Raw genomic sequence first — 14,953 nt, 5'->3', positions numbered from 1 at the left:
CTCAAACAGTGCCCCATCTCCCCGAGGAATGTCTGACTGATAACAGGGTGCTGTGAGCAGGAATATTTATAGTAACCTGTGTCTAGATAGGAAGAGCAGTTATCAGCATGTGTGGCCTCGCCACCCGTCCACCTGCCGCTCCGGGCGCCATGCCGGCCGCCGCCTCTCCTCAGCTGCCTTCCCATCAGCCCCCAGACCTGTCTGGCACGTGGGGTTTCTTCATACAGCTGAACTCTCCTTTTCTCCAGATTTGATGAATAATGCTTTCAAAATCTTTTGTTTTATTTATTTATTTTTTCTTGTCGAGGCAAAATCTGGGCAAAACCCAGTGTTGGAGTCGAGTCTTTTTGTTTTGTTTTGTTTCTGGGCCACATCTGGTGATGCTCAGGGCTTACTCCTGGCTCTGAGCTCGGGATCAGTCCTGGTAGTCTCGGAGGACCCTATGGGGTGCTGGAGATTGAAACCACATTGTCCGCATGCAAGGCAGATGCCCTACCTGCCGTACTCTTGCTTCAGCCTCGAGCTGGGTCTTTTCATATGCTGACTTATATCTATCACAGGATTCCCGCCACCCCTTTCCCCCACCAGTCCTTTCTGTATGCTCCGCCTTGAGTGGGGCTGAATGAGCGAAGGGGTAGAGAAATGTCTTGAGGTTTTTGCATTTTGTCCAGTGGACTGTTTGTAAACAGAAGGGTATCTGCTAAATGCCATGGGGAAGATTTTACTTTGCTCTTTCTTGAGAGGGCGTAGAGGGAGTTGAGGACAACCCCAGCTTCCTTCCTCCTGGCTCTGAGCTCAGGGACCATTCCTATCGGGGCTTTGGGGGTACCGGGGATGCCAGGGATGGAACCTGGGTCGGCTGCACGCAAGGCAGACCCTTCCCCTCCCTTGCTGTCTCTCCGGCCCAGTTGCCCTTCCTATAGAGGGTGACTAGCAAGCCCCATGTGTCCAGACAAGGTCATTCTCTTCCCAGGTAGGCCGAGGCCTGTTCCCCAGGCCACCGCGGGGGCTGTGGTTTGTGTAGACACTGGGGCTAAGGGAAGCCCATTGGTGGGTCCTCACACCGTTGAGTGTCCAGCGGACTGGACGCTGGTTTTCAACATTTCCATAGTGCCCGTCTTGAAGTACCCACCCGGGGGTTGGAATCCAGAGGTGAAGCTTGGCCATCTTAAGCTCTGTGGTCTCCCGTGTTTGATGGGTGTACGTGCCCCCTTGTGGCCTCCTGTGTTTGATGGGTGTGTGCACCCCCTCAGGGCCCCCCGCAGGCCTGTGAGCCCTCTCTCAGTCTCCTGCGTTTGACAGGTACTCACTCCCTCTACGGGCCTTCTGCATTTGTTTGAGGAGCGTGCGCACCCTCTCTGGGCGAAGTTTGACGGGCTCACGCCATCGTCTCTCAGCCTCTTACATTTGACAGGCATGAGACGTTGTCTTTCAGCTCCCTGTGTTTGATAGGCTTGTGCCCTCTCTCAGCCCCCCAAGGTGTTTTTTTTTTATTATCTTGGAAAACACATATTTGTTTTATTCAGTTAATGTCTATCTGTCTCTCTTCTGTGCTTTCCTCTTGTTCCTACTGATAAAATACACATTTTATTGTTCTTAATATATATATATTTTTTTTTTAATTTTTGGACTCCAGAGATTTAAAACCCAGCTCCCGGAAGCTTATCTTATTATCTAGTTCTTACTCTGGAGAACCCGGCAGGCTACCGAAGGCATCCTGCCCGCATGGCAGAATCTGGCAAACTCCCCATGGCATACTCAATATGCCAAATACCAGTAACAATGATGGGTCTCGTTCTCCTGACCCTGAAAGAGCCTTGAATATGGCACTTTCTAAGATCTCAAGGGCTAGGACGAAGGAGACGTTACTGGTGCCTGTTTGAGGAAATCAGTGAACAACAGGATGAACGTGACCGTGATCGTTTAAATTTTTATTAGTGAAACACCTTGAGTTTGTGCTTGGGTTTCAATTATACAGCGATCGAGTACCCATCCCTCCACCAGTGCCCATTTCCCACCACCACGGATCCCAGTATCCCTCCCACCCCCCATCCCCCCCATCCCACCCTGCCTCTGTGGCAGGGCATTCCCTTTTGTTCTCTCTCTCCTTTTGGGTTCATGCCCCCAAGTTTGACGAGCGTGTGATCTCTCTCACTCCCCCGCGTTGGACGGGCGCGCATACCCTCTCCAGGCTTGGGCGTCCGGCAGTCCCGGGAGGGAATCGTGGCCTGCGGGCACGTTGGTGACCCTGCCACCATCTGCTTATGTCCCCTGCAGGAGGCCACTTTCTGCGTGGTGCTTCGAGGTGCGCGGCTGGGCCAGGCGGCACTGAGTGACGTGCTGCGGGCCGGCTGTGTCCCAGTCATCATGGCCGACTCCTACGTGCTGCCTTTCTCCGAGGTCCTTGACTGGAAGAGGTGGGTATCACCTTCCCACACGCTCCACACCTCTGTGGACCTTCACAGCCACGTGTAGGTCAGACGGAGAACCATCTACGTGTGTTGGCCTGCGCTGTTTCCCAGCGGGAGGGTTTGTGGGTGCAGAGCCATGGTGGGGAGACCCCGGTGCTGGGATGCGAAGGGGGTGCTGGAGGTCAGATAGGGCAGGGCCTCAGGAATGACCTTTTGTTGGAGCACCCACACCCGTTCCTCTGTGCGTCATCCTCAGCCGTCTCTGCACACACAGCCCGGCAGTGCGGCGTCGTCAGTTGCTATACGGAGATTCTGCAGCCTGCTGAGGCCAACCCACTTGCCCTTGACCTAAAATAGTGGCTCTTGGGGCTGGAGCAATAGCACAGCGGGTAAGGCGTTTGCCTCGCACACGGCCGACCCGGGTTCGATTCCCAGCATCCCATATGGTCCCCCGAGCACCACCAGGAGTGATTCCTGAGTGCAAAGCCAGGAGTAATCAATCCCTGAGCATCGCCTGCTGTGACCCCAAACGGAAAACAAACAAGCAAACAACAACAACAACAACAAAAACAGTGGCTCTCGACTCATGGGAAGAGTTTTTTTTCTCCCGCACTTGATCCTCCGGGAAGGCTGGCTTTGGCCTCCCTGGCCATGGTGGTTTGCAGCCATAGTCGAGAAGCACAGCTCTGCCACCTGTAAGGTTTGCATCAGGCACTGGGTAGAGGTAGAGGAGCCTCTACTGGGATGCAGGGGCCCCGGAGCCTTCTGGAGAACAGAGGGACCAGAGGGGCGGTGAGGTGCGGTGGGTTAGGGCAGTCAGGCCTGTAGCACCCACTCTGGTACCGGCCATTCCACTCCTCCAGCATGTCAGAGGTTAACGGTGGGTGATTGGAGGTCGAGGGTGATTGGAAGTTGTTCCTTTTTGTGGAGGCTGTTCAGGCTCGTTCTTGGCTTTTGCGACAAGCGTCTGAGTGGTTGGCCAGGTGGGTGCTGACTTTCTCAGTCTTACAGTGACTCCCCGTAGATCATGTGATCTCACGGAGACACGGGCCAGGAGTCACTACTGTGGGCAAGTGTTCTCAGCTCTTTCCGCCTGTGACCCTTCCTGCCCTGGAAACACTGCACCAGGAGACTGCCATGGCAGACCTTAGACTCATCACAAGGCTGACTTGGGGGTCATTTCTGGGCACTGGTGCATTCAGAAACCTTTCCCCATGGCCAATTTTAATGTTTTTGCGAACCCCTCTGTCCCCCACGCACACACCCACATCCCATCCCAGGTCACCATGCGGCTGGAGAATGGGACTGCAGGGGGCACCATAAAGGCCCAGCACAGAGCGGGGGTCTCCGCCCTCCCGGAATGAGGAGGGTCCGTCCTGTCTGTACCCCGGTGAGGAGTGAGGAGCCACTTGGGCCATCTGATGGGTCCGGCACATGGGTCCTCAAGGCCTTTAGTGGCCAGGCCTGGTGCTTGGATGCTGGGCGGCGGGGAGTCAGGTCTGGCTCGCAGTAGGAGGGAGACGGGTGCCCTTGGTTTACGGGGTGCTGTGTGTGGCAACCCAGCGAGCGCTGCAGGGCAGGGGCCGGGCTGAGTCTTGAGAGGGGGATGCATGAGAACCTGGTTCCGCTTGGGAACATGTGGGTGAGCCAGCAGCAGAAGTCCCTGGAGTGGGGTTGAACCCGGAAGGCCACCTAGCCTCACTCGAGCCTCTAGGTCACTTCCTTCACAGGAATTTGCAGGTGCCAGCCCTGTCCTGGGGGGGGCCCACCCCGATTGGGGGGGTTGTGCCGTGTCTCAGTCAGTGAACTCAGACTCAGCCCTGTCCCCAGAGGGCCAGTCAGCCTTGAGTCCTGGCAGATCTGATGGGTACGTCCATCCCCCCAGGCTTGCCCTCCAACCCATCCAGCTGGCCCGGATGTGCTGATGGTCTCCCGGGGCTGACCCTGCATCTGCTGGGCTGTGTCCTGCCGGCACCCACTCGTAGCGCATGCTCTACCTCGCCCAGCAACTTGTGCCTTTCCCTGAGCTGAAGCCCAGCGCCTTCCCCGGCTGAGGGCCGTGACCCTCTGCTCAACCCGCTGCTGCTCAGTCCTCTGCTCGCATCCTTTCCTGGGGCCTCGATGGAGTCACTGGGTTCTGGCCACATGGGCCCCTGGAGGGATGATGGGGGAGCTTCTTCAGGGCCCTCTGCTTACTTGTCCTTAAAGTCCGCCATCGCCTCCTTCTTCCTCTTCCTCTGTCCCTCTGTCCCTCCCCCCCTCTTTTATTGTTTTTGGGTCATACCCAGCGATGCTCAGGGGTTACTCCTGACTCTGTACTCAGGAATCACACCTGGCGGTGCTTGGGGGACCATATGGGATGCTGGGGATCGAACCCGGGTCGGCTGCACGCAAGGCAAAGGCCCTCCCTGCTGTACTATTGCTCTGCCCCCCCCCCTTTCTTTCTCTCTCTCTCTGAGGGTGTCTTTGTAGAGAGCTGAATAATGTTTTTTTGTGTATGTGTGTGTGTGTGTGTTTTTCGGCTGGGGGGGAGGGGGGAGTCACACCCAGCGATGCCCAGCTAGGGTTACTCCTGGCTCCTGCACTCAGGAATCACTCCTGACAGTGCTCAAGGGACCATATGGGATGCCGGGAGTCGAACCCAGGTTGGCAGCGTGCAGGGCAAACGCCCTACCCACTGCACTATCGCTCCGGCCCCAGAGAGCTGAAGGATGGGGGTCAGGCCTAGTGCTGAGCACAGCTCCCAGCCAGCCAGGACAGTGAGTGCCCCCTGCTGGGGTGTGGAGGAATGAAAGAAGGAAGAGGGGGCTGGCGGCCTAGGCAGCCCTGGGGCAGGGAGAGGGGCCGTGATGGGGCCGGAGGGTCACAGCCTGTTGGACCCGGTTTTGGTGTGGGGGAAAGACAGAAGTAATGTGTGAGGGGGCATCTGGGTGGGGGTGGGGGCGGGGGGAATGATACCTGAGGGGGCACCCGGGTGGGGGTGGGGTTAGGGTGGGGGACGTGTTCCCCGAGGGATGCCCTCACATCGCGTCTCTGCTCCTGTGTAGGGCATCGGTGGTGGTACCCGAGGAGAAGATGCCGGAGGTGTACACCATCCTGCAGAGCATCCCCCAGAGGCAGATTGAGGAGATGCAGAGACAGGTGAGACTGTGGAGTGGGTGCTGGGTGTGGTCATATGTGTGGGTGTCGTCTCCTCCTCTTGGCGCTTACCAGCCAGGCTTCAGCCAGAGCCGTGGCAGGGGGCGGCCCCCCTTCCCCTGTGAGGTCCGAGCTGGGGCAGCACCTGGTCCCACTCCCCACCCCCCCATCCCCACCTCAGGGTGCCTGTGGCCCTGCCCACCCATCAGTATTCTGCTGCCTTGGGGCCTGTGGACTTCATCTTCCCACTCCCCTACTCCCGGACCTCGTTGGCTTACCTGGGTCTTTCTGCACCCACCGAGGAATGGTCTGAGCCCTTCTAGTCAGCCCTAGCTGTTGTGCTGTCCCCCTTGTTTCCTGTGCTCCTCTCCCAGTGATTTGAAATTAGCAATTAAAAAAAAATTAAAAAAAAAGTTCTCCTTGATGGGGCTGGAGTGATAGCACAGCGGGTAGGCCATGTTCTGCACATGGCAGACCTGGGTTCAATTCCCAGCATCCCCTATGGTCCCCTGAGCTCCATCAGTGAGCACCACCAGGAGTAATTCCTAAGTGCAGACCCAGGGGTAACCCCAGAGCATCACCCAGTGTGCCCACCCCCAAAGCAAGGAAACAGAACAAAATTCTCCTTGATTTCCAGGGCGTTAGGGGAGAGTAAATGAAGGCGCCTGACAGGGGCAGCCTCTGTCTCATGGTTCTGTGCTTCTCAGACCCGAGGGGCAGCCTCCTGGCACAGTGAAGTCTGCAGGCATTTTGTTTGATTTGGGGGCCCACTCCTGGCGCTTGGCTCTGCATGCAGGGACCACTCCTGGCAGGGCCTGTGGGGTGCTGGGGATGGAACAAGGGTCGGCTGCGTGTGAGGCCAGCGCCCTCCCCACTGTGCCATCTCAGCTCAAGGCCTTCCCTTACATTGTCAGGGCGGAGCACTGGCTCGGCTGGTCAGCGTCATCATGCCTGTGGCAGAGGGGTGACCTTCTCCAGACCCTAGGAACCCCGTGGTTCCTTGAGAGCGAAATTCGTGCTGGTCTCGAGTCCCTGGACCTATTGGTGGCTGCCTGCCTGCCTGTGGAGTCTGTGTGGGTTTTAGCGGACGAGGGGGCCAAAGAGAGGAGAGCATCCCCCCCAACCCCCCTAGTGATGGTTCTAACTAAAACTATGGGTCCTCACCACATGGTGCTCCCAGGAGATGCCTGCAGGGGTTGTTCCTGGTGCTGCCTCAGAGGTGCCCTCCCTGATTGCACGGAGAATCATTTGCTACCCCAGAGGTCAGCTGTCACTCGGGAGTGGAGACATGACCCGGGGGGTAGGCAGGAGCCCTCCTTTTGTCCAGTTCCCTATGCCGCCTGGCCCCTTCACGGTGGCTTCCTCCGAGGGGAGCCTGCCTATGCCAGCTGGCAGCGGGCACTGTCCCGTGGTTCTAGGGAGCCAGGCTGGGACCCAGCGTGGTCCAGCCGTGTCCACTACAGGCTCAGGGCCACCCAGCGACAGGGAGTGAGTCTCAAAGTGATACAAGGTGGCAGAACGGGCGCATGGCAGTGACGTGTGATCAATCCCGGAGGACCCTGTACTGGAGGAGCTGGTTCCGGTACCCTTGGACCCACGCATGAACCGCTAGCCTGGCTGGTCGAGAACCTCCGGGAGCCATGGAGTCTCCTGAGGGACCCCTACTCCTCACCCCTACCACTGACCAAAACAACCATCACCAAAAAGTATATAGCAAAGCGCTTTTAGGCTACTCGGGTTCAGAGAAACGTGTGGAATCTAAAGGCTTGGCTTATTAAACTGGGCCGAGATCTTTCCAGAGGAACCCCATGAAGACAAGTTGTGATGCAACAAGCAAAGGGTCTTTACTGGCTAGCTCGAGCTAGGGCCCTGTGCGACATAGCAGCAGCTTCCTCTTCGTGAGCAGCTCTTTGCCATGGGTGTGCAGGGTTTTTATCTTCCAGCATCACATAACTGGGGTTTGTCTTTGGCGACGGTCTAGGGAGCTTTCTAGCTACTTAGATTGGTAACTTCTGATTGCCTAGAGGCAGGCTGAGCTGGTTGCCGGTGACTTTCCGGGTTGTTTCCATTTGGTTGTCCTGGCCAGCCACATCCCTTCGGGAAACCAGAACTCAGGGAAACCGTAACTTAAGTCTAGGAGACCGAAACTTAGGTCTGGCTCCTTATTGAGCCTGTCATGGTGCTGCCTTAACCCCTTTGTGTTTCAGGCTCTGAGCCCGACTCCGGCTCGGACCCTGGTCATGGTACACAGCATAAGCCTCGATCGCTGCCTGGGCTCCCCTTCTCTCGTTCTTGAAATGTGGCTTCTGCCAGCTCATCTCTTCTCGCCATGGGGCACGCACCAGCTACTGCTGGCCTTAGACCATAGCCCTCCTTTGAGCCAGAACTCATGGGGCAGCAGTCGGGGTGGGGCTCCCTTCTCCCGCAGGGCCTCACACTCTCCTCCCCGCAGGTAGTGCCGACCTGCTCTAGGTCAGCCTGCAGGAGAGACTGACTGGGTGTGGGTGCCTCTCAGGGATGCCCTCAGCGCCGCTTTCTGCCCTTCTCAAGGCCCCATAGTATCCCTATCTGCATATGCACGCACACACACACACATACACACACACACACATGCATACATACAAACACACACATATTACACATATGCACATGTATACATGCTCACACAGACTGTCACTGTCACTGTCCTTCTGTTGTTCATCGATTTGCTTGAGCAGGCCCAGTAACATCTCCATTGTGACAGTTGTTACTGTGTTTGGCATATCGAATATGTCACGGGTAGCTTGCCAGGCTTTACCGTGTGGGCGAGATACTCTCGGTAGCTTGCCGGGCTTTCCAAGAGTGGCGGAGGAATCGAACTCGGGTTGGCCATGTTGGCCGCTTGCAAGGTGGATGTCCTACCCGCTGTGCTATTGCTCCAGCACAGACATATATACATATATGCACACATTCTTCATATTTGTATACATACATGTATACATACATACACTCACATGCACATATACACATGAGTTCATGCAAACATACATACACATATATATATCCATACACACACACACACACACACACAGACACGCACCTTGCTGACTGGATAAGTCTGATGTAGATTACTGGGTGAAGTGACTCCTAGGGGACCATGATATGGTCCCCCTGGGGCCATGTGGCTTTGAGTGTCCCCACGCGTGTGCAGGTTACCCCCGCCTTACCTCTCCCAGGGAACAGGCTTTGCCCATGTTGTGCCCAGCCCTGGCCAGGAAGGGCTCCCATCTCTGGCCCCGAAACCTGGCCTTGCAGGAGAAGCTGCAGGAAGCATCCCCTCCTCCCGCCTCCGGGCAGCCTCTCCTCAGCCGGTGCTCTCTCGAGGGAGGCCGGGCTGGGGCCTTCTGTCATCCATCAGCCTCCAAGGGGAGAGAGCTTGTGCCTCCCAGTTCCTACCTTAGAGCTGAATTCCCCGAGTGGGTGGTACTGCCTGCCCGTGGGTGACCTCGGGCGCGGACGTGCGTGTTCTCTGACTGTTCACTTAAAGAAGGTGGATTCCGGGGTGGGGGTGTGGTGGGGTGGTGGTGCAGAGGGTACTGAATGATTCTCTTTCCTGAGACGGGGGCGGAGGGCGGTCGGCCAGATCCATTGGGGGTCTCTGAGTCAGAATGCACTGCCTGGCGAGCAGAGGGATTGGGGATTTCGTGCACCTGGGAAAGCTCCTTGGAGCTGCGCGGGCCCCTTAGTGCCAGCAGAGGGCTCCATCGACTTTCCGGTGACGGGTGGGTGACTGTGTCCTAGCACTGACTCCTTGGAGCCCGGCTGCTGGGAGCTGCTGGAGCCTCTCTGCAGAGCTCCAACGCAGAGCCAGCATTTGGGAGCTGACCCAGAGACGTGGGGGCAGCAGCTCGGGGTGGGGCGCGGTGGTTTTTGCTGCTTGGCGTGGAGGCTCCGATGGCTCCAGTGGTGATGTCCTGAGAGTGACTTGGGGACAAGGACAGAATCCCGTGGAGAAAGATGCTTACCTCTGCCCAGGGAAAGTGGCTTCCGGGCTCCTCCTGGCCTGGCGTGTGACCGTGAGCCGCCCCTCCTGTGTGTCCCGGGCTGGGGCCTTGAAGTGACCACGGTGAGAGTTTTCAAGAATCGTCTGACCCGGGTCTCGTTGTCCGCTCCCAAAGGCCGGCCCCACCCAGGGTGGGCGTGTGGACGCACCCTTTGTGGTTAGTCAGCCCCAGCAGCCAGCACCTTCCCTGAAGGCAGTAGGTGACGCCTCAGCCTGGGTCCTGGTCTGCTCCACAAGCAGAGACGGCTCGTTCACTGAATGGAACTCTGAATCCATGCTGTGGCTTCCATTTCTGGGCCACACTTGCCAGTGCTCAGGGCTTACTCCTAGCTCTGCACTCAGAAACACTCCTGGCAGTCTGGGGTGGGGGAAGCTTATGGGGTGTCAGGGATTGATTGAGCCTGGGTCAGCCGCATGCAAGGCAAACACCCTACCTGCTGTACTGTTATCTCTCTAGCCTCTTCGTGCTTTTTGCACTTCTTTCTTCCTTCCTTCCTTCCTTCCTTCCTTTCTTTCTTTCTTTCTTTCTTTCTTTCTTTCTTTCTTTCATCTCTTTTAAAAAAAAAAAAAAACAAAGGTCCGGGCTGGGAGCCAATATGAAATCTCTTCTCTCCCCCTCCATCCCAAGAACCCTAGAGGGTACCAGTGAGTGCAACCCTAGGGGAGTGTGGCTCTGAGCAGAGTTTTAGGGTTTCCCGGAGTCCACTGGGGGGTCTGAAATGGTAGGGAAAGGGAGGGTTGCGAGGAGACGTTCCCGTGTGTGTGTGTGTGTGTGTCTGTGTGTGTGAGTGTGCGTGGGTGTGTGTGAATGTGTGTTTGAGTGTGCGTATGTGTGAGTGTGTGTATGTGAGTGTGAGTGTGTGTATGTGTGAGTGTGTGAGCATGTGTGAGTGTGACTCACATGTGTGAGTGTGTTTGAGTGTGCGTGAGAGTGTGTGTGTTTGAGTATATGTATGCGTGAGTGTGTGAGTGTGTGTATGTGTGAGTGTGTGTGAGTGTGTGTACTCAGGAAGCCTGAGAGATGGAGTGTTCCAGCCACTGTCTTTCTCACATTGCAAGGCGGGAAGAACTCTCTAGTGGCGTCTTTTTCTGTACCCCACTGAAACATTCAGCAGTGCCCCCGCACACACCCCCTCTGCTCTGTTTCCCTGGAGTCACAGAGAAAAAGAAAAGCAACCCAGGACCCCAGAGGGCTGGAGAGCCCCCAGACTGGATCGTTAGAAATGTTTGTGTGGATAGGGGGGAAGGTGTAAATGGATCCCCAGTTTATCTGTTCGCTGGAGTTTCCAAACATTCTTTTATTGGCCGGTGGCTCCGCCAGCCGTGACCCCTAACCCCGGCCACACTAGGAGGTGGAAGTCAGGAGCCTGCCTCGCCTTTGAACTCCCCTTTGTACTCGCCTGACTTGGAGCCTTTGAGGGGGGAGAAAACATCCCGCATCTTCTTTCCTCCAGCGCCTCCCTCGAGGTGAGTCAAGAGTGTCTCGTCCTTGGTGTCTCCGTAAAGCCGGCCCCTCGACAGATCTCCATGTGCAGAGGAGAAGGAGGAGGAGGAGGAAGAGGAGGAGGAGGAAGAGAAGGAGGGAGAAGTGGAGGAAGAGGAGAAGGAGGAGGAGGAGGAGGAGGAGGAAGAGAAGGAAGAGAAGGAGAGGAAGTGGAGGAAGAGGAGAAGGAAGAGGAAGAGGAGGAAGAGAGAGGATGAAGAAGAGAAGGATAAGAGGGAGGAGGATGAAGGGGAAGAGAAGGAAGATAAGAAAGGGGGAGGTGAAAGAGGAGGAAGAGGAAGAGGAGGAAGAGAAAGAGGAGGAGGTGGAAGAAGAGAAAAAGGAGGATGGGGGGTGGCGGTTGAAGGGTAACGAGCTTTTCTGGGGAAAAGACAGAACACTTGTACTTGAAACAGCAGCGTACCAGGCCCACCCGTCCTTTCCGGGACTATGGGTAGAGCCCACCATGGCGGCAGGACCCCGGACCTCCCCTGTGCGTGCCCGTGGGGTTCCCTTGTTCATCACTGAGCCCTTTCACGGTGGCTGCTGTTGGCTCTTGTCCACAGCCCAGGATGGTCCAGTGATGAAGTCTAGTGTGGGTGGAGCACGTGGGGGTCCCTGAGTGGGCTTAGCTGCCAGGCTGGCAGGTGGAGAGGAGGAGGAGGAGGAGGAGGAGGAGGAGGAGGGAGGAGGAGACCTCGGGGCCAGGAGGGATTCTAGGCGCTAAGGCACCTGCCTTGCTCACGCTCCAGAGCCGGGTCCTACCCCCACATTGATGGTCTCCCCAGCACCGCTGCGCATGGCCCCGGCAGCCCCTGGGGACCAGCCGTGGACTGGGGAAACCCCAGCGTCACCGGGCCCGAGCAGCACCTCATTCTTGGGCCCTCGTCTTGAACCATCTGGCTTGGTTGGGTGGTCGAGAATCGTTGGACGTGACCCCTGGCTGCTCCTTACTTCCCCCGCAAAAAAAAAAACAAAGTGGGGTAGTGCTCAGAGTACCCGGACCCTCGGGCAGACTGTGGCAGGCTCCCTGGTGTCCCGGAGCACCTACACAAGGCAGCACCCCCTGGCACAGCTTCGGATGCTCAACACAGCTCACCACAGCATACATGGTACCTTCTGGTGCCCCCCTGTCCAGAGCTGTTATTGGGGACATGCTAGAATGGAGGAAAGGCAAATTCTGTTTCCTGTGAGGCATGTAATAGTTAAGACTTCCATTTTGTTCATATATATATATATATATATATATATATACACACACACACACACACATATGAACAACAACAACAAAATATATATATTTTGAAACATCTGGCTTTGTTGGTTGGTCGAGAATCGTTGGAAGTGACCCCTGGCTGCACCTTACTACATATATATATATATATATATATATATATATATATATCACTGTAGCACTGTCCTCCCATTGTTCATCAATTTGCTCGAGCAGGCACCAGTAACGTCTCCATTGTCAGACTTGTTGTTACTGTGTTTGGCATATCGAATACGTCATGGGGAGCTTGTCAGACTCTGCTGTGCGGGCAAGATACTCTCAGTAGCTTGCCAGGCTCTCCGAGAGGGGCGGAGGAATCAAACCTGGGTCGCCAGGGTCATCCGCTTGCAAGACAAACGCCCTACCCACTGTGCTATCGCTCTAGTCCACATATATATATATATATATATATATATATTTGTGAATGTTTCTCTGTGATTTATCGGATATATGATTTTAAATGTTGGTTCCTGCATAATTCATTTTTCAGTCAGTTCAGTTGGATAACTTATTTTGTAAAGGTTTTTGTCTAAAATGCCTTCCTCCCTCCCTTCCTTCCTGTCGGACCACACCTGCAGTGCTCAGGGGTCTGTGCCGAAGGGGCTCAGGGGGCCATCTGTGGTGCTGAGATTCTAAGGGGCCGGCCGTCTGTACGACCAGGGCTTTTCCACCTGAACTGTCCTGCCAGCCCCTTAAATTCTCACTCTCATCCTGTGATTCGTGATTGGCTTGAGAGTGAAGACCCTCGGCTGGTGGCTGCCGTGTTTGGTGGTGGTGAGGGGATGGCCTGGGTCTGTTGCACCCCAGGGCCGCCACCTCTACCCTTACGGCGTGGGCTTTCTAAGCAGATTAGTGGGGTTGGCAGTGAGAAGGGTTTAAGATAATGCAGACTAATGATCTGGTTGTTGTTTATTTCCTCTGTCAGTCCATCTGTCTGTCCATTCATCTATCCATTCATCCAAGGATAAAGTAATCTTTCCAAGACAGTGTGACATGTGGGGGCGGATAGTGGTTCCATCAGTTTTGCTGCCTGCATATTTTTTTTCTTTTTTGCTCAGGGGTTACTCCTGGCTCTACACCCAGAAATCACTCTTGGTGGTGCCTGGGATTGAACCCAGGTCAGCTGCTATACTATCGCTCTAGCCTCCATCCAGTATTTCTTTTTTTTTCTCAGTTGGGAGTTTGTTTTAAGCCCACAGATCCTGGAGTGAGGCTGAAACTCGGGCAAGTTTCCCAGTAATTGCAGCTACATGCTTATGAGATGGTTGTCTCCAAAAATTCAAACACGAGGGGCTGCGTGAAACCTTCAGGACGGGCCTGATCCCTGGAAATATAGTCTGAGGAATGTGGAGCGGGTTTTGCTTTTCGTTTCCAGGCGTGATCTTGGCAAGTCTGTCATCCTTCCCTCCCCACTGTGTAATTGAGGCACGATTTATACACAGAAGTTGAACCTGTAGGGACTAAAAAAAAAAAAAATTAAAATTGAATGCTCCCTATTTCCTCCCGCCTCTCCCTGCCCCCCCCACCCCAGATGCCACCACATCCCTATGTATTGTAGACCTTTTATCTCTGTCCTCCCATTGTTCATCGATTTGCTCGAGTGGGCCCAGTAATGTCTCCATTGTGAGACTTGTTGTTCCTGTGTTTGGCATATCGAATACATCACGGGTAGCTTGCCAGTGTATTGTTAAAAAAATAAATAAATAAAAAAGCTCCCCTCCCTGACTCCTGAATAAAGCCACAGGCCACTTCCCGAAGTGTTCTGTCCACTGCCCGCAACACCAGCAAATGTGCAATGTGCTTAGCCAGACTCTCAGGCAGTGGAAATCTTGGGCCCAACCATGAGTACTTTGTGGGATATTTTAAACGTCACCTTGTTTGGTTCCTTAGCGCCAAAGCCCCATTGCCCTGGAGTATTCCCGAACACTTCTGTCTGTCTGTATGGTGGCGACAGTATTGTGGTGTGTCATTCCAGGCAGGATAAATAAAACGAGGGCCCTCGGTCATGGGGACGCGTCAGGAAGAGCATTTTTCATGTGCTTCACCGTTTCTTCCCTCCCCCGTTTTCAACTTGAGTTTGAAGAACCTTATTGGGGAAAAAAAAAAAGGCTCTTGCCCAGTATCTGATGGGAAGCCAAGAAAAGCATTTTAAAAGAACTGTCTCAGATTTACGACCCACGAGGGCCTGGAGATAAATTTTCCTGTCTCTCAGGTTGGGGCTGATTTGCAGTTCTTTTGGATAGCTGCTGAGATTTAAATCCTCACCGTCCAGATGGAGGGGACCACAAAGTTGCTTTCTTTGGCAGCCCGGCCGTACCTGGCGGCGGGCAGAGGTCAGCTGGCCCTGGGTGCGGCGTGGGCAGGGCTCATGTGTTCCGTCCTGCGACCAGTCGGCTCCGTTGCTCTGGGGACTTTGCCGAGAACAGCCCACCGAAAATGTCCTCCAAATCTCGGAGAGACGGAGCCCTTCATTTTGGAGTGCCAACCGGGACTCGCCAACCTGGCGTGCTGCTCCCCCCGCTCCAGCCCCTCCATGTTGCTGCCATTGAGGAGTGGGCTGAAAGGAAGGGTCGGAGCTTCTGTTTGTTCCCAAGTCCTCTGGTCCC

The 14,953-nt window shown here is 55.3% G+C and overlaps 1 protein-coding gene across 2 annotated transcripts in view; it reads left to right on the top strand.

Moving 5' to 3' along the window:
* EXT2 (exostosin glycosyltransferase 2) overlaps nt 1–14,953 on the top strand; it is a 129,616-nt gene that overhangs the window by 20,062 nt on the left and 94,601 nt on the right. For both annotated transcript variants that reach the window (XM_056131308.1, XM_056131317.1), the window contains exons 6-7: nt 2,278–2,417; nt 5,459–5,552. In XM_056131308.1, the coding sequence (XP_055987283.1) occupies nt 2,278–2,417; nt 5,459–5,552 (234 nt within the window). The remainder of the gene's footprint in view (nt 1–2,277; nt 2,418–5,458; nt 5,553–14,953) is intronic.

Source organism: Sorex fumeus, unplaced genomic scaffold, assembly GCF_029834395.1.
Source record: "Sorex fumeus unplaced genomic scaffold, SorFum_2.1 ptg000007l, whole genome shotgun sequence".
In the NCBI taxonomy this organism is placed as follows: domain Eukaryota; kingdom Metazoa; phylum Chordata; class Mammalia; order Eulipotyphla; family Soricidae; genus Sorex; species Sorex fumeus.
This window is presented reverse-complemented; position numbering and strand designations above follow the sequence as displayed.